This window comes from Pelophylax lessonae (assembly GCF_965119305.1).
Source record: "Pelophylax lessonae genome assembly, chromosome: 2".
Lineage (NCBI taxonomy): Eukaryota > Metazoa > Chordata > Amphibia > Anura > Ranidae > Pelophylax > Pelophylax lessonae.
The window spans coordinates 545,375,680-545,394,782 of record NC_138769.1 but is presented as its reverse complement, the minus strand read 5'-3'; the positions used below and the strand labels follow the sequence as shown (position 1 = coordinate 545,394,782).

General features: G+C 43.5%; 1 protein-coding gene across 1 annotated transcript; it reads left to right on the top strand.

Moving 5' to 3' along the window:
* The first annotated feature begins 9,928 nt into the window (after nt 1-9,928).
* On the top strand, nt 9,929-18,809 carry TPT1 (tumor protein, translationally-controlled 1). The gene is made up of 6 exons (XM_082248381.1): nt 9,929-10,073; nt 13,092-13,165; nt 14,102-14,289; nt 16,094-16,199; nt 16,280-16,396; nt 18,615-18,809. Exons 1-6 carry the CDS (start codon nt 10,046-10,048, stop codon nt 18,615-18,617), a joined length of 516 nt encoding a protein of 171 aa, XP_082104507.1. The 5' UTR covers nt 9,929-10,045; the 3' UTR covers nt 18,618-18,809.
* The last annotated feature ends 294 nt before the right edge of the window (nt 18,810-19,103 follow it).

Sequence of the window (19,103 nt, the reverse complement as noted above, 5' to 3'; positions counted from 1 at the left end):
AAGAACTAGCCAGAAACAAAGCTTGTAATGAACCGTTCAGGGAGAAGAGTCAAATCATTTCCCTGATTAGTTCAGTGCAGCAGTTACTGAGTCAAAAGAGTCTAAACCTATGAGTCGGTCTCTGTGAACTCAGTACACTAACCGTTCATCACCAGCAGCACATACAGCTGTATAAATCAAAAGCCGGTTTCTGTGCATGTGAACTGCATTCTGATGGGCCAATTTCACAGTTAACATTGCCAGCTATCAGATTTGTCCGGGTTTTACAGATTATGCACAGGAATAAAAATCTAATTTTATTACTGTGGCCGAAGTACCCACACACAGTAGTAAAATCTGATCGTTATTCCTGTGCATGCGCTGTAAAAACTGGACAAATCTGATAGCCGGCAATGTTAACTGTGAAGTTGGCCCATCAGAATTCAGTTCACATGCACAGAATCTGCTTTAAATGTATACAGCTGTCTCCTGAACTTGATAATGCTGGCTAATCTGAAAAAGTTTGTGTCTGACATACCATAGGATTGAGCCAGCTCTGAGAAGCCAAGAAGGAGTTAAATAAAAAAAAAACATCCCCAGAGAGCTGCCAGACGTATGAGTCACTCCTCTGATTCAGCTCATTTGTATAGAGTTGAGTTGGAGGTTTAGTTCACTTGCTTGTCAGTAGACTCAGCAAGTGAACCGAAGATTCGATTCAATGAATCGGTTCATTTCAGTGAGTGACTCGAAATGAACCGATTCACTTCAAAGAGTCGAACTTCCCATCACTACTGAGCACAGGAAGCTGGGCGGAGCTGGCATTTATACTCCCTGGGCGTGTCCTGGAACACAGGGGATGCTGGGAGCCCAGAGGATTGTGGGGAATTGAGTTAAAGGGACTTGCACCTGCATCTGGATAAAGGGGCACACCACTACAGTGGCCCAACCAGCTACACTTACTTGCCTTTCCTTTACCACTGGAACAAGAAGTATAAGCCCTCAGTACACTCCAACTTACAGGTTACAAAGGGGTGGGCGCACTTTTCCAACCCTTGTGTGACAGCACTGGGTGCCTTAGGGGCCAGTTGCAAATCACCAACATAATCATGTACAGTAGTAGGCAATGCAGAAAGTCACACACTCAGGGGTATTGGGTTTTTGTCTTTGCTCTCTCTTCTGCTTCCAGATGTCCCACTGGCCTAGATAGCACAGATCCTGATTAGGTAGCTATTGAGCCATAAAATGTGTGGAGCTTCCCCTTGATTACCCTCATTGAATCTATTGGTAACCTTTATATCCCCTGGCCAGCATTTGTATTGCTCTACATTTTATAGCTGTTTATTCAGCTGCATATGTTTTCCTCTACAGCACTCATGCTGGGTGTAGTGTAGTATGTGTTTTATAAATTGGGGCTTGCCAACCCATCAAGTTGTTTAATACGACACAACTACAATCTTCATCCAACAACATTGCCTTTATTTTATAATACCACTACTTAAAGTAGATGTAAACCCTCACATATACCCAGTGAAGAGAACAGCCTCAGATGATACACAGAGATGAGAAGAATCTCCCTACATAAGTTCGTACATGTGCTGTCTTCCACTTTCTAGACTCTTTAGAAAGTGCAGCTCATGTTAGAAATCTCCTCCTGTTTCAGCAGTGGGAGAGGAGTCTGGGCATACACTGTGTGTGATCTGATTGGAGGAAAGACACACACCCTGCCTTCACATAGGCAGAGGAATGAAGAAATTTGCAGAGCTGTGCTGTGAATAGACAAGCTCTCTGTTTATCTACCTCTAAGTACCCTCCCCAAAACAAATTTTCAGCTGCTTTTATATCCTTTGTTGGAGAACTTGTCAGGAGTTATCATGCTGGTAACAGAGGAACAAAGCAGCAGAAAGACATGAGACTTAGGCTTTGGAGAGTGATTTGTAAACACTAGAGATATATGTGCCCCCGTGCAGATTTCATGAATGGGGTTTACAACCACTTTAATACAAAAGTGTAGTAGTTGGCATTGTATTTATAACACAACCATGCAAATTCATACCTCCCAACTTTTTAAGATAAGAACGAGGGACATCTATTAGCAAAAGTATGTGGGCATAAGACACACCCTTTGTCACGCCCCCTTAAAGGAGAATTATACAAAAAATGATTAGTTAAAACCCACAAGTGCATTTTATTTTACCACTAATATTCCTTTTTATTGGCTTTTGAAATTTACAAATGCAGCAATTTCGACATTGGATGAAAGGTTTAACACTGGGAAAGACTTTTTGAAAGATAAAAAGTGCATTTAATATACACTATATTACCAAAAGTATTGGGGCACCTACCTTTACACGCATATGAACTTGAATGGCATCCCAGTCTTAGTCTGTAGGGTTCAATATTGAGTTGGCCCACCCTTTGCAGCTATAACAGCTTCAACTCTTCTGAGAAGGCTGTCCACAAGGTTTAGGAGTGTGTCCTTAGGTGTGCGCACAGGGTGTGCAGGCTATGCCTGGGCACGCACTAATCGTCTTGTGCGTATAAGCATAATTGCTTTGTGTTCAGGTGGGGAGATGGGAAAGATCTCCCTCTTACTCGCTCTGCCATAAGTATGTGTTTTTATGCTCTTTTACTGTGCCAGCAGGGAGATCAATGTGACGGGCCATATATATGTAGACACACACATGCATGTGTGTTTGAGCTTTGGGGTGAACACCCTAATGCAATAGGCTGCGCACACCTATGGGAATGTTTGACCTTTCTTCCAGAAGCGCATTGGTAAGGTCAGGCACTGATGTTGGAGAGAAGGTCTGGCTCGCAATCTCCACACTAATTCATCCCAAAGGTATTCTATCGGGTTGAGGTCAGGACTCTGTGTAGGCCAGTCAAGTTCCTCCACCCCAAACTCGTTCATCCATGTCTTTATGGACCTTGCCTTGTGCACTGGTCCAAATCATTTGGTGGAGGGGGGATTATGATGTAGAGTTGATTTCAGGGGTTGGGCTTGGCCCCTTAGTGAAGGGAACTCTTAAGTCCTCAGCATGCCAAGACATTTTGGACAATTTCATGCCCCCAACTTTCTGGGAACAGTACAGCCAGATGAAGTAAAGCAGGAAGATGGCTGTTAGGACTACAACACCAGGAATGAAGACTTTACTGCTGACAAAATGTCCTTGAGATGAAATGCTAACTCTGGAGGTCCTTCCCCATTGCTTAGTGGTAAGGGGTTGCTACAGGAGGAACTCAAAGTGAAAGGTAGATTTTACAGAGTACTGCTTAGGCACAGTTAACACTTCTAGATGATCCTTATAATAAAGAAAATGTTCACTTTTTGAGTGCCAGTCTTCTTTAAAGTGGAATTCCGGCCTCAAATACCTTTTCTAACTAAAAATACCCCTATAATACTAATCCATCGCCCTTTACAGAACCGCTATTCTCATACTTACAAGGTGTACAGTATTGGATTTTAGTCAAAAGTTTACTTTTAAAAACGCTGTCTGGGCATGGCCATCTTGGATGTGGGCATCTGAAGCCACAGTGTAATCTGCTGTGTCCTTCTTCCTGATTCCAGGGAGTGTTCTGGGAGTTCTTCCTGATTCCAGCCTCCTGGGAGTGGCCACAGAGGGGGGAGAAGGAGGAAGTACAATCAAAAATGCCCTGAAAATTAGATAAGGGACCCCCGAAAAAAATTGAAAATGCCCAATTGTTGATCAGCATAGCGAACACTCCAGGAATCACTAAAGTTGCAAAATAGGCCGGAACTCCACTTTAACCTCTATATGAGCCTCTTTAATAACAGAAAGTGCTGTGACAATACATCGCTTCCAGTGTAAACATACTGCAAAAGTACAGACTTCGGAGCTCCTCCAGCACTCTACAAGATAGATAGCCAGTGGCGGCTGGGGCTCTGTAATTTGGGGGAGGAGCGACAAACCAATGCACCCCCCCCCCCCCCCGACGGTGGGTAACACATTCCCCCCCCCAACGACCTGCCTCCTTACCTCCTCCTTCCTCCTGTTTCAATCAAGAGGCCTACATACAACTTCTAAGTATTATTTGTTAGGGCTAAACTGGCTATTAAATCTCTCTGCTACTGATATTGCTGAAAATGAGGTGACTGCCAAAGTGTTTCAAAAGACAGAAGTTTTTTTTATCTTAAAGCGGAGTTCCACCCAGTGAACGTTTTTTTCAATAAAAATACCCCCGGGACAGTCAGGGCTAGTACATTCCACAATGGCTAGCCTCTGATCTGTCCCGGGTTGCACTTACCTTTTAGAAGAAATACTTACCTTGAAAATGTATTGTCCAGCGCTGCCATCTCAGGTGTGCGCAGCTTGAAGCCAGCGCGATCCTCTTCTGTGTCCTCTTCCGTCTTCTTCGGTCCCACGATGCACTGCACCGGCCCCGCCGTCACTTCCGGTGCCGCAGCGTCATCCCTCCACAGCTTCTGGGCATGCCCAGAAGCTGTTTAGCAAGGTATGACGGCGCCTGCACCGAACTGACGTTGGGGCCGGTGCAGGCACATTGATTCCTGGGAGCGATGACGTTCAGCTCCCAGGAATCATTGCATGCCAGGAAGTGATGACTCGCCGCAGCCGCCGAGGGGAGGAAGAAGGAAGTAAGGTAAGTATATTTTCTTCTAAACCAGGTAAGTTAAAAAAAATAAAAAATTGCGATTATCCATTTGTTTTTCAGGTGACCCGGAGCGAGAAGATGGAGGTAAGTATAATTTTAGGGTGGAACTCCACTTTAATGCATTCTTCTACTCCCCCACCCACCATATACTTACCTCAGTGTGATCTCGATCCAGCGATGTGCCTGGCCCAAGTGCAGCAGCTCTCTCGGCTCTCTCTCCTGACTGGCTATGGAGGCAGCAGCGGGTGCTTGTTATTAAAAACAAAATCCTTTACAATCACTTTAAATGTATTCTTACCCTTCAGACTCTTGCAGTGTATTTAACAGGGCATGATTTTTATTGAGGGCCCATTTCTCTAGTTCTGTTGTGCCAACGTGCCCATTACTCTAATGTGCTGCAATGAATAATACATGTGTTGTTGTTTATTTTAAATAGCTCAGTGAATCATTCACTCAGTGAAGAATGATTTGGTGCACTGGCAGCCCATTATTTGGAATGGGCTTCCCTAATGCCCCATGCATTAGCACACTGTAAAAATGTAAACTTGCTCTTCAAAGTAACATTTACAGCGCAAATAAACTTTGCAAACACCTCCACTCCAACATGTCCCTCGCAGGTGCTGACATCTTCTCCCTGGCTTGTTCTGGGTGCCAGTTTTTTGCCCATCTTAATTAGCCAGTTAGGGATGATGAAACTCCCACGCATGCGCAGAAGTTCATGCTTCCTGACACTGTCCCAAGAAAGTACCCTGGGATGCGCATGCTGAGCTCAGTGTACATTCTACAAAGAAGACTTTGAAATAACAGTTAAGTTTGTTTTATTAAGAGACATTACCTGCCCTTTCTGCATTAAAGAACCAGCCTGCTAGTTATTTTTGTACACTTTAGTTCTGTTTTAAACTGGAACTCTAGGGAAAAAATAGTCCTTGCAGTGGGACTAATGAGGGTTAAATGCTTGGTTTACCCAGGGGAAAACATAAGCTATTTTACGTACCTTATCCCTCACTCCTGTAGACTTCCTTTCAGCTCTACCATAGGTTCCCAAAGCCACTTATTTTTCCTGCAATCGCAGGCACTTTGATGTCATCACCTACAATGCAGGAGGACATGGGAGTTCCCAACCAGAAGCCGGATCGTTGGTGGGAGGTGAGGAGTGCCAACTGCTGGGGGAGAGAGTAATAAGGTTCTCTTGCAGTGCTAAAGGTGTCCCAGAGCATGAGTCCTTTTATCTCTAGAATGCCTTCTACTCCCGAAGGGCTCTTTTAGACTGGCGGCTGGTGGGTGGTAAAAACACAAGCCCCTCAGCCAACCACCCTGTGACAGAACCCAACTGAGAAAGGGGCTTTTGGAGGGGACCTTTGGAGTAGTCTTACATTGGATTCAAGCCCATGTCTCCAAGACTCTGACAACTGGAGGACCTGGATAAAAAATCGGGGCCTCTATGTTTTGTTAGGGTATAGAATGAACAGCCCAAACCAGCTTTGATGGCTTTAACCCCCTCCTAGACTCACAGACTCAAAGCAGAAGATTATAATTGTCTCAAAACAACCTGATGCTGGGGTCCCCTGCTGTTATGTCTAATCTGTTTATTAAGGTGTTATGTGTTTACTGGTATTGAATCAAGTAAACATTAAGTATACTTGGGTATAAATTAGTTGAGGCATTGGTGCTTGTGCCATATAATGATAGAATTGCATATAATTATTGTTTCATGAAATGTGACTTTATGGTGTATATTGTTGGAGCATAAACGTATGGGTCTCATATCTAATGCACGATATATGGAAAGTTATTATAATGAGAGGTTTAGAGATGCAGGCAGTAAGATTACATATGTATTAACCCAAATATGGAGTATGATCCATTCTTAGTATCTTGTCCGGAAAGTGGATTAAGGAGAAAATCTACAACTGGAATCGTTTGAAGGCGGGGTGAGTGTATGAGTTGTTTGACTCTATTCCCCATATCAATTATCGTGCCAAGATATGTGTCTTATGCTGTATATCTATAAATGTTGGCATTGGTTGGTAGGTTCATGTAAATACTGAGCCTAATGAGATGGCCGTTTAAGGGGTTAATACCCCGAGTGACAGTATGTTAAATAGCAGGAGCCGTGCCATGTGACTACGCCCTCAGATGAAGTCGTGATGACGAAACGCGTCAGTGTGTGATCACGCAGTTACCTAGACTATTTATCGTGTGTGTCCTATCCCGGGATCACTGCGAACAGCAAGCAGAGATGAGTGGTGAGATCGATACAAGCTAACAGAGTAGTATATGTTGACATGCTGGATTTTTGCTTATGTTTGTAAGTGCATTTTAACGAAGGGGGGTTGTTTTTTGGCAATTAATTTTATACTGTATCACGCTATGAGTCCATTTGTTTCAATGTGGGTGTCAACGTGAGGAGATGAGATCTGTAAGCAGAGAGGATTCTTTCTTATCCACGCTGGGCGATACTTCAAGGCAATCATTATCAATGGTCTGGTCAGTGTTGACTGCCTAAGGGAGAGGTCTCATGTGGTGTGGTGACAGGTCCGGTGGATTTGGTCTGGATTTCACTCCTGTTATCTAAGTGTTGAAACTATTTAGACAATCTTATGCAGTTAAAGGACTCTTAAAGGCACAGGAGGTGGATTTCATCTAAGGAAGGCTGCTAATGCTGATAGTTTTCTAATGAAGATTGTGTGCATGATCTTACAGTATATGGTAAAATGTGTACCTGGGTTTGCCTATCCTGTCTAGGTGTGGAGTGTGATTCTCCCATTGTGTAATTTACCCATTGCGTGCCTCCTAGGGGTAAATTCCCATTGTTAATTGAGTACAAGATGTGATTAGTCTTGTGTTACTTTTACCTCATTATCCTAACCATTGTGGGATGTTTACCCCAATGTGTATTCTTTGTTTTTTATTGTTCATTTTTATTGTTCATGTGGCGACTGCCCCTATTTTTGATGTGTTTAAAAACCTGTATTTCTGTTCAATAAAGTTATTCCTTTGGTTTTACCTCAACATCTTGTCTGTGTATGATGCTTGGGGTAAAAGGGCTGATATTAGCTATTGTTCTGCTGGAAGGGTTTGGGGGGCAGGAGGCACCCTGTCCGGTCCACCGCACACCCCAATAATTACAATACAGCCGGAGTGAGCTGAACACATTCTGCTGCATTTTTAACTTGGGTGCAATAAATGGCAAGAGGCACCACTTTTCAAACTCAATAAATCTTTTTTTTTTTATTAAAATAACAAACGTTATATTTACCTGCTCTGTGCAACAGTATTGCACAAAGCAGCTCCGATCCTCTTTCTCTTCTGCTAAAAGATCAAAAATTATGAAAAAAAAACAAAAAACTTTTTCATAGTTTGTTATAAATTTTGCAAACAGGTAATTTTTCTGCTTTACTGATGTGCGCTGATGAGCTTGCACTGATAGGCAGCACTTATGGGCACAGATAGGCTGCACTGATGGGCACTGATAAGGGGGCACAGGTAGGCACTGATGAGGCTGCACTGATAGGTGACACTGATGAGGAGGCACTGATTGTCACCACTGTTGGGACTTCACTGATAATCAGTGCCCTGATTATTAGAGTAGATATCCCTTTCACACAAGCCTATTATCGGCTCTCCTCTCCTCACACTGTCAGCATAAGGAAAGGAATGCCAATAACTGGTTTGTGTTCATATGGTGATCAGCTGTCATTGGACACAGCGATCACAGAGCGCGCCGCCCGTGCACAGTGCGATCAAGGGAGAAAGTCCATGGATGCCCTCCCAGCAAAGTTAGCTGTCTTTCAGCTATAGTGCGGGGGGGGGGGGGGGGACTGGTTATTCACTTCCAGCCCAAGGCCTTCATATGACGTCATGGAATTTGAGTGGAGATATCTGAATGATGCCTGCAGCTACAGGAATCGTTCAGATATCATTTTCTTCAGACAGGATTCCTTACACCCTAAGAACAATCATAGTGACAGTTCAGCCACTTGATCGTTCTTAAAGGCGGTGGGAGGGGTTACCCCCCTTCTGGTGCTTCTACCACTCCCCTAGGCTCACAACTAACCCTTTGATTGCCCCTGGGTAAACCCCTGCCCTGCCAGTGTCATTATTACTGTAACAGTGCATATTTTTAGCACTGATTACTGCAGTAATGTCATCGGTCTCCCCAAAAGTATCAAAAATGTCAGTTAGGGGTCAGATGTGTCTGCCGCAATGTCGCAGTCCTGCTAAAAATCGCTGATCGCCGCCATTATTAGTAAAAAAACAAAACATAAATTAAAATGACAAATCTTTCCCCTAGTTTGTAGACGTGATAACTTTTGCGCATACCAATCAAAATACGCTTACTGTGATGTTCTTTACCAAAAACTTGTAGCAGAATACAAATTGGCCTAGAAAGATGAAAAAAAAAATTGATTACATTTTTTTAAGGAATGTTATATAGCAGAATGTGAAAAATATTGTTTTTTTTTTTCAGAATTGTCGTTTTTTTTTTTTTTGTTTATAGCGCAAAAAATAAAAATTGCACAGGTGATCAAATACCACCAAAAGAAAGCTCTATTTGTGGGAAAAAGGGACATCAATTTTATTTGGGTACAGTGTCGCAAGACCGTGCAATTTTTGGTTAAAGTAACGCAGTGCGAATCGCAAAAAATGGCCTAGTCATTAAGGGGGAAAATCCTTTCCAGTCCAGAACTGGTTAATCAAGTGTTGAGAAGGCAACAGAACGCCTCCTCACCGCCTGTCGAATTCTCTCTGAAAAGCAATCAGAATGCAGAACACTTTCCAGAGGCCAAGTTCAAAGTAGCGACTGGGAAGGCAGTAAAACCCTGCCGTTGAGCCACACTTTTATTGATCCCCCCAAGCTGCTCTCCCTTTAGCTGCAGGGACCGTGGCTGGGGGGTTACACATGCTGTACCAAAGTTGCTTTGCTTAGCGACAAGAATTGCACACTGTTGCTTTTGGTTGATGCTAGTGAATTCATTTAAATGAATGGGGGCGCTCTTGCAAGTCACACGCAGTGCACAGGATTGCATCTGTTCAAGCAGGTAGTGAGGAAGCAATAGAACGGCTCCTCATCGCCTATCAAATGCTCTCTGAGGAGCGATCTGAACACAAATAGCTTTCAGAGAGCAACTCTAGGGTGACTTAGCACAATGAACATCAAACGTAGCTATCTCCAATCTGTCCACGAGATGGCGCTCCAAGAGGACGAATAATTCCAGCGTATAGCGCAATAGGGCGGAGCCAAGAGTGCACGCTGCGTCCCTCGCCTCTACAGGAGCTTCTCACTGCGCATGCCCACATACGTCATGGGGCCGCGCCGCCCCTATATGAAGCAAGCGAGGCGCTGACTCGTTCCTTTTTTCTCCCCACCCTTAGCCGGAGCTGAAGCTCCCGTACACCGCTCCGGGACGCCGACTCCCTATCCATCGCCACCATGATTATCTACAAGTGTGTCATCAGCAGTAAGTAGCCGTTCTGCGGTACACATTGGGCGCCGCTATTAGATGACGGTAATGTATGGGATGCTGTAGAAGGCGGGCGCGGCCTATTTTCTCCAGAGCCGCCGGTCGGGCCGGAACATTCCATTTGTGAAAAGGAGGGGGAAGGGAGGCGCGTGTTGAGCTCTGGTCGCATAGACGGCGCCATTTTATTTGCTGCCCATACACGAGGCCATGTACGGTGCGGTTCGGACGTGTATTATAACATTTTGTTGCCTTGGGCCGGTCCCGCCGTATGTGTGGCGAAAGACTGCATGCGGCGGGCTTCTTTTTATGCGTCATTCTGGGCGGGAAGCTGCGGCTGCTGGGTGGGGCGTCACCAGGCAGATTAGAAGGGGTGGGGGCGGGTGCAGTGGTGAACTTTGTGATGACGTAACTGGTCTCGGTTTACTAAAGTTTGGGGGGAAGCGGAGTGCCTGTGTACCACGTGACCGGATAGCCGAAACCCTGGTAGAAAGAATAGAGGGACCGCCTCACTTATTCTCATTGGCTCAGGAGTTGATGCTGGCAGGGCGGGGTTACACTCCCTCCTCAGGCTGGCATTCGGGGACAAGGCCTGACTGCAGGATCTCGGCCCATATCCAGAGGGTGGGGCTGGGTAGTTGTGAATATCTTTTATCCTTATCACATGAGGGCCCATCCTGTTTCTAGCACTCAGGCCTGCTATATGAAATGGTTACCTCACAGAAGAGCTGCACTAGCACCCTCTCAGTTGAAGGCCCCAGTCACACCTGTGTTTAGGTATATTGGGAGAATCCCTACAATCCTGCCTGTAGTCTCAAACGCTATAATTGCAAAACACAGGTTCAGGTGCTGTTCTATGGCACATAAAATGCCTTGTGGTTTTGCTGCGATAGTCGCTTCTTTTGGGCAACAAGCTTCATGCTGTGTGAGGAATGTGGCAAAACCACACTTTATTTATAGGGCCCATTGAAAATGGCACCGGGCCTGCGTTTAGTGTCCATTGTGGGGTTCTTGTTTTGGGAGATGTCCCTCAAACTTCTGTCAGGACAGGAAGTGATGACTACTAGTGGGACACAGGCAAAAGTATAGCAGAGAAGGGTTAGAATTTGTGCTTCCCTGCCCAGTTCAACTGCGCCCCCTTGTATTTGGGAGGAGCCCCCTCCCAGAAGAAATATAAACCAGACAGCTTTTTATTCCTGCCTTCTAAATAGGAGTAGATAAGTGGGATTGGCATAAAATCCATATTCCTTTGCTCTGACTGCATTTCTTGCCTACCCACAATGGAGTATACTGGTGCATCCCTATACACAGGATATGTATTTTACAGGTATGCGGGGGGGGGGTTACATTTTTGCAGGTAGGAGCAGGCACTTGTGGGGTTTGCTTTACAGCAACTGTGGTATTTGGTTGCAAGTGACTGCAATAAATGATTGTGGGGTTTTTGTGAGGGGGGAAAAGGGTTAGAACTTTTCATGTTACAACTGACTTTCTGTACATGTGATGGATATTTCCCTTTTTGTCTTGAAGTACAGGAAGGTAAGGTCTTAAGTAGTAAAAAAAAGTGATTGCAATAGATTAACAGAAGCAAACACTCGCCCAGCGCTCAAATAGCACAATATAATTTAAAATATATAAATACTCAATAAATTAAAGCAGCCGCTGTAATTCTACAGAAGATGATATCAAAATGCAATCCAACTCCAAATGACACTTGGGTCAAACTACATTCAGCAACGCTATCATGTTTAGTCATACATAAAATGATGTGTATAATATCCTCCCCTAATGGGGTCTGTTTATCCAAGTGGTTGCACAAAATGTAATGTACACTTTGAATTGATCAACCCTATGTGTACTATTGCAGTCTCTCTCAATGCTATAGACATAGAGTCCAAGTTAGACGTGGTAAAGTTCATATTTCTCTTGCGTCCTCCGGCTCGCCGCCCCTCATAAGTCATCACTATTGGGTATTGACGACTTGTGCTCAGCAGGAGTAGCTAGGCAGAGACAAACTAACTAGACTGTCGGAGGGCTCAGAGAAAGGAATTTTACAGTAAGATTTTACAAAAATTCAGTTTTTCCGGTGCTGAAGATATTAATCTGGCATATCGAACTTCCACCACACCACTAGTGCATCCCCATAGGCAATGGGCACTCACGATCACATAGGGAAAAACCACACCACTAGTGCATCACCATAGGCAGTGGGCACTCACCGGATCACAAAGGAAAAAAGCCTTGTTTTTTTTCCTATGTGATCCGGTCAGTGCCCATTAGTAGTGGTGTGGTGGAAGTTCGATATGCCAGATTAATATCTTCACGGAAAATATGAACTTTATTTACCACGTCTAACTTTAACTCTTATGTCTATAGCATTGAGCCTGCATTAGTACACATAGGGTTGTTCAATCATTCAAAGTGGCCATTACATTTTGTGCAACTGCTTGGATATACAGACCCTATTGGGGGAGGATATTGTACACCTAACGTATAACTAAAGTGATAGCGCTGCTGAATGTTGTTTGACCCAAACGCCATTTGGTATTTGGAGGTGGATTGCATATTGATAGTAAGGTTTTAAGTAAAATTACTTGTTGAACTTGGTTTTAACTTGGTTTTAACTATCTTGGGGTACAAAACTATTCAGTGGGACCCTGCAAGTACAGAAAGGCCAGTCCTGAAAAGTCCTGTTGTGGGCTTGTGACAATGTTTTGTTGACTGAATAGTGTCAGCCCTGCCCAGTGTTTTTTTGGTAAGCTACTGAAACCTTATCTCTAAAATATGGTCCCAATCTAGTCCAGAAACTAGAATAGGGTATTTGGGACACCTTTAGCTAGATGTGTGCAGACAGACCTGCATGATCAACTGGTATTTTGCATAACTTTTTTTTTTTTTTCTTAACGGACTAAAAGAGCAAATACGTTTTGGTATACATGCATTTTAGCTTTCATACATGCTTTAGGGTTGGCATAACACCGACCTATTCATACTTTCATTAAATAGTTTGTTTGTTTTTAGATGACGAAATGTTCTCAGACATCTACCCAACAAAAGAAGTCTCTAATGGGCTGTGTATTGAAGTTGAAGGAAAGGTGAGTGTTCTAGCTTAGTGTTCCCCCAACACTTCATATCCTAATGTGCCTGCTGTACCATGTACTTGTGTGAAAGTATCCTGTGCTCTATGAATTGTTTCCTTTATGTAAATCACTGGTGTTCCTGTCAGTCCCTCTGCTTTCCTATTAAATACTGACCACACTTAGCAGGAGAGCACTCCATGGTCAGTTCTCTAGCTGTGCTGGGAACGCTTGCCCCAAAGATCAAACTTGTGAATGAATAGAAACCTCCCCTGCACACACCCATTCACTGGGAGGACCAGTGTGCTGCTTCTCCTCCAGCTTATGCGGCTGTGAACAGAAGCAATTTTTTTTTTTTTTTTAAGGGAGAGTAAATGTATTATGTTTTTATATCCATTCAAAAATATTTTAAACTGAATGGGTTTTTACAAGGTGATTATCGACTCTTCAGTTAAAATGAATGCAAACAGAGCACCACATGGTACTCATTTTCTAGGCCAGGCGCATGTACAAGAACTTGTCTAGGTGTGGTTGTTACTGGAGCAGGTTCCAGGTCATTTAAGGCTGGGTTCACACTATTGCAGTTTTTGTGGATGAAATTACCTGCTAGAAATGCAGAAAAAAATGTCTACACTTTTTTTTTTTTTTTTTTTTTTTTTTTTCTTTAATTGCAGCCGCAAGTAAACTGCATATTGCTATTCACTTCCCAGTACATGAAATGAGCTGTGCTTTCAGTGTATAGGGGTGTCATTAAGAATAAAGTCTACAGCAACAGTGGGTAAAGTGCGATTTACAGTCCTGCACTTGCATACATGTCCACCTACCCTAAAGCTGATTAGCAAGGGTGTCATTGGCAGTACCAGTTCAGCTCTTCAATATAGTAATGTGGATGTCTGCTTTGGTAGTAAGTGAATGTTCCAGAATATATTAATGAGGTGATGCATTTTTATTTAGACCATAACCCGAAGAGAAGGTGACATTGATGAAGCTCTTATTGGTGGCAATGCATCTGCTGAGTGCGCAGAGGAAGGAGGTGACGGTGTAACAGTATCAGGAGTTGACATTGTGATGAACCACCATCTTCAGGAAACTGGATTCACTAAGGATGCATTCAAACGATATATTAAAGACTATATGAAAGCGTAAGTGTTACATCCAGATGTCTTGTGGACTTGAATATTTTTTTGGGGGGGGGCGGGGGGCTTACAGTTAACCTAAGACCATGAGAAGCAATCAACTGACTTTTCACACTGGACAGTCATTGCCCGCAAAGTCTTAAACTTTTGCAGACTTTCCTTGTACAGTGGCTTCCCATCATTGAGGTGAGTGATGGAAAAATTGTGGGGGGGGGGGAAAGAGAATCGCCAATGCTTAGCCATCAGATGTACATTGGTACAGGTTTCCTCTTGTAAGCAGTGAAAGGACCCTAATGCTACTAAATTCTTGTATTTTCAGAGAATTCAGATTTCTTTCTATACTGAAAGATGGCAATTACCACTTGCCGGCCACCCAACACACATTTACTGCGGCTCAGCATAACAACCGACAATTGTGAGGTCGTGCAATGCATTACCTAAATAAAAAAAATAGTTATGTGCATTTTTTTCCCACAAATAGCTTTCTTTTAGTGGTATTTGATCACCTGTTTTTTTTTTTTCATGGACAGATCGGACTAATGACTGACTTTTGGGGGACCAGTGACATTAGTTATCGGTGCTAAAAATATTCACTGTAATGTTGGCACTGGATGATCAAGGGGTCAATGCGTGTTTCTAACTGGGGGGGGCTTGTGGAATGACCATAGACCTGTCTTCCTATATAGAAGGATCACAGGAGCTCTGTGTTTGTTCCATTCCACGGTGAGCGGTCAGCTGTGTTAACAGCTAACCGTTCTCTCTCTCAGCGAGGAACTATTGCAAGTGTCAGGCGGCAAACAGAGCTGCCAGCCCAGTGCATCGGGGTCCCCGCCGCAGGCGAGCGCCCCTATACCTGTGTCAAGTTTGCCCAGGTGCGCCTGCCTGCAGCAGTAGAACTGCGGCAATTGGTTAACTTGAGCTCTGTTTTTAATATCTACCTCATTTCAGTAGTCACCCTACCCACCCAAACTAGAATGTCACAGGAGCCTTTGGATTTTTTAAGTGCCCATTCACACTACCGCGACTGGTCAGCCTGACAAGTCACGGTCCATGCAGTGCTACGGGAACCGTTCTAATGGGAGTGACTCAAGTCGCTCCGACTTAGAAAATAGTTCCTGTACTACTTTGGGGCGACTTGCATTGACATTCATTATATGAAGTCCGTGCAGGTCGCGGTGCACTTAACTTCACAGGTTGCCCCCGAAGTCGTGCCGCGGTAGTGTGGACCAGCACTTAACGTCAAAGTCCAAAATGGTTACTATGGGACACCTCAATGTAATCTTTTCACCTGGAGTGTGCCAAATTTTTTTATTTTTTTTTCTTCCCTGCCATGCCACAGTTCACAGGGGGATGGTTTCAGCAATGGCTAGGTGCTGATTGGCAAGCTATGGACTGGTGATTGTGGATGGCCACATTCTCTGCAACACTTGCCCCACTGTAGTGCATGCAATTTACAAGATGTCAACTGCTGTGAGTTGGGGAGCAGTGTAGCATCATTGCCACATCACTGGAAGCTTTGATGTAAACTTAAACTGGTATGCTCGTGATTTGTAGGACCTTTGCACATGGGCCAAGAACTTGCATAGCTGCACTTGGTGCACCTTTTTTTTTTTTTTTTTTTTTTTTTTTTTTTTAAATACTTCTATTAAACAGGCTGAATTGAGATGCCCTCCTAATACCTTAACTCCTTCGGTATGAGTTTTAACTATTTTTTCTGTTCATGCAAACATTGCAGTGAAAACAATTACTTTTTTGGGAGATTGTTCCTATAGAACAATTTTAAGTTATTGCCTTATTTTTTTTTTTCTAGAATTAAAAGTCATCTAGAAAAGAACAATCCTCAAAGAGTGCAGCCTTTCATGTCTGGAGCAGCAGAGAAAGTCAAAGAAATTCTTGGCAACTTCAAAAACCTGCAGGTGTGTTAACAGACTGGTGATTGTAAAGTTGCTTTTTAGGCTATGTATTGTAGCAAAATGCTGACTAAGCTGCTCTTCAGTTTTTCACAGGCGAGTCAATGGACCCAGAGGGTACGGTGGGCTTTTTGGATTATCGTGAGGATGGTATAACCCCCTTCATGACCTTCTTCTTAGATGGCTTGGAAAGTGAAAAATGTGTAAGTTGATGCTTCTAATTTTTGCTATGGTGTTCCCTGGAAAGGGATACTTTTATGAAGTGGTTATTGGGATTGTTCAGTAGCGGAGACTCACTTGAATCCTAGTTCTTTTTTCTCAGGGCAGGTTTAAACATGCATTCAGTTGCAGCCTGGAGTCTCTTCCCCCCCCCCCCCCCCCCCCCCCCCCCCGCCCAAAGGCTGTGCTGCCACTGATGGGCACATGAAGCTGCAGGTCCTACAGAGGGATGCACTTTTGTGGGAATGAGGACATGAACTTTAGACTAGGTGTGGTTATGGTTCCACACTTGTACCATTCAGATCTACAAATTCCTCTGCTGTGATGGTAGATGGGACTTGTAGTCTTTCCATTCACTGATTCCCTGGGATGATTTGTAGGCAGTGCCTAGAATGTACTGAATTCCAAGCAAAATAGTTGTGTGCAGGGAGTACTATTCAGACAAGGGGATGGTGAGATCACCCAAGGCTCAAACACTGGCCTTACCCTTTTTTACCCCCCCCCCCCCTCTCCATGTACTGTTAAAATGCTACTGCAGCCCTTTTCACACTTGACTATCTGAAAGTTGTGCGACTTTGCCATGTTATCTTGAAGTCTATGGACCTAAAGTTGGACCAGTAGTACAGGGACTACTTTTAAAGTCACAGATATGACTGGTAATCATGGGGTACGACTTTTCATGGGACTTTGCAGTCCCAAGTCGCACAAGTGTGAAAGGGGCCTAAAACTACTACAAGCCAGCACAAGGCTATTGGCATTTTCATCCAGTGTGTAAAAGCTTACATTTTTATACATGCAAACTCTAGTGTGCATGGAGCTTAAATATTTTGCATGAAACATGACCACGACAGTGAATGTTAAATGTGACTGCCAGAAGCTGTGTCCTGAAGTCCAGATTCTAGTTATGAGGACTGGTTTAACACAGTGGCTTGTGCTGGGTGACCGCCTGTCTGCCTTCATGTACAGTGGCTTACACTTATAGCTTGGTGTGCAGGTTCCCAGCAACAATGCTTACACTTGGCTATTCACGTGTGTATAAGTTGTAACTGGGTAAAGCATTGCAGCTGGACTTTCAAGAAATTAAATCCTTTATTTGCTACCCCCCAAAGCATTGCCATAAACCAGCCTACATAATGGCTTACTTGAGGGTTCATGGGCATAACTTTCTGTTTAGGGGTGAAAGCTTAGGTCAGCCTTTATCAACCAGATTAAATTCAGATTGATTCCACCGACTGCACCCCCCCCCCCCCCCAACACTTGGCTGGTGTAAGCGGGTCTGTTGCAGCTTAGCATTAGATGCGGTGGCTGATTTTTATTTTTTTTCCTCTTAATCCTGTTAAGCAGAACAAGCTGTCCTGCAGATGTAGCTGTTAGAGGTTTGAGACAAACTCTTTTACCAATGACGGGTGCTTAATATGGTCAGCATTTACAGTTAAAGCAACCTATACCTTTTTTGGAATAAAAGTTTTGCATAGTGTTCCCCAGATTTAGATTGGAAGTCATCCATCCCACCCCCAGACTTAACAATGTACCTTTCCAGAGGTGTCACTGTTTCTTCATCCAGAGTGTAATAACTAGTTAGATCAGGTGAAAACCATGAAAGCTTGAAAAGTAATGCAGCCACCACGTCTTGGGGATTAGTAAACTGCAATGAGTTTAGGTGTTGAATACTTTTTTTTTTTTTTTCTCTCTATTTTTAAGAGTCACTTCTGCAAATGGCCCCATGTAAAGGGTTAGAGGAAAAGGCTGTATTACTGGTGCAGCCTTCTGTTACTATAGGGTGGTCCCTTAATGTAATGGTGTACAACACATGGCCTTTTCACTGCCTTGTACAGAGGCCCCCCACCCTAGTTTTAAAGAAGTTGTGCTCAGTGTAATGGGAGCGGGTAATACACATCCAGCCTTTTAATTTAGCAGTTAGTCACTTGCATATGCACTTTACAATGACCACTAGCTTCTCTGAAGTTTAAAATCCTGCATCTATTGATAGACCGTGAGCTGCATTCTATTGCCTTATGGTTTGCACTAAGATGCTATAGAAACCTCCTTGCGCTTTCTGTCTAGCAAACTCTGTAGCTTGAGCAGATTGAATAGAGGAGTACACTATGCTCTACGGAATTTGTGGTCTATAGAATTTCCGTTACAATGTGAGACCTGTTCTTTACTTTAATGTTAATTTTTTTTTTTTTTTTTCTCTTCTAGTAACCATTTGGATCATTTGATGCAACCAATTGCTGCTGAATCATTCATACCACACCAGGATTAAAGTCTTATGACCAACTCAAACTGGACTGTTATCAAGCTTCATTTATTTCAACCTAAATTATTGGAGTGGAGACATCTATTTTAAAACTTTTTTGTCATTTAGTCCAAATAAAATAATCATACTCCACTCTAGTTAATTTGTGCATTCCTTCATATTGCATGTTTAAACTACAACTGTGCCTGTTACCACTAGTTTTACATACGAGTGGACTAGTCTGCTACAATTCTAGGAATGGATTGCAACAACTCCTGGCTTCCCATCTAGCTGCTGAATGCTGTAGCTGTATGGCACTCTTAAGAAGCCAATTCCAAATCACTCTGAAGTGCCTACAGCCTATGAAAAGAAAGTGGACATTATGTGATCACCTTATGTAATACAAAAACTATTTTTATTGGGAAGATGCCACAGTTGTGCACCTTTGTTGT

Bases quoted from the DNA above. Each gene is read 5' to 3' on its own strand.
- TPT1 (XM_082248381.1), top strand. From the start codon at position 10,046: ATGATTATCTACAAGTGTGTCATCAGCA. The intron at 13,166-14,101 runs GTGAGTGTTCTA...ATTTTTATTTAG, and splicing joins GTATTGAAGTTGAAGGAAAG to ACCATAACCCGAAGAGAAGG. The intron at 16,200-16,279 runs GTGTGTTAACAG...GCTGCTCTTCAG, and splicing joins GCAACTTCAAAAACCTGCAG to TTTTTCACAGGCGAGTCAAT.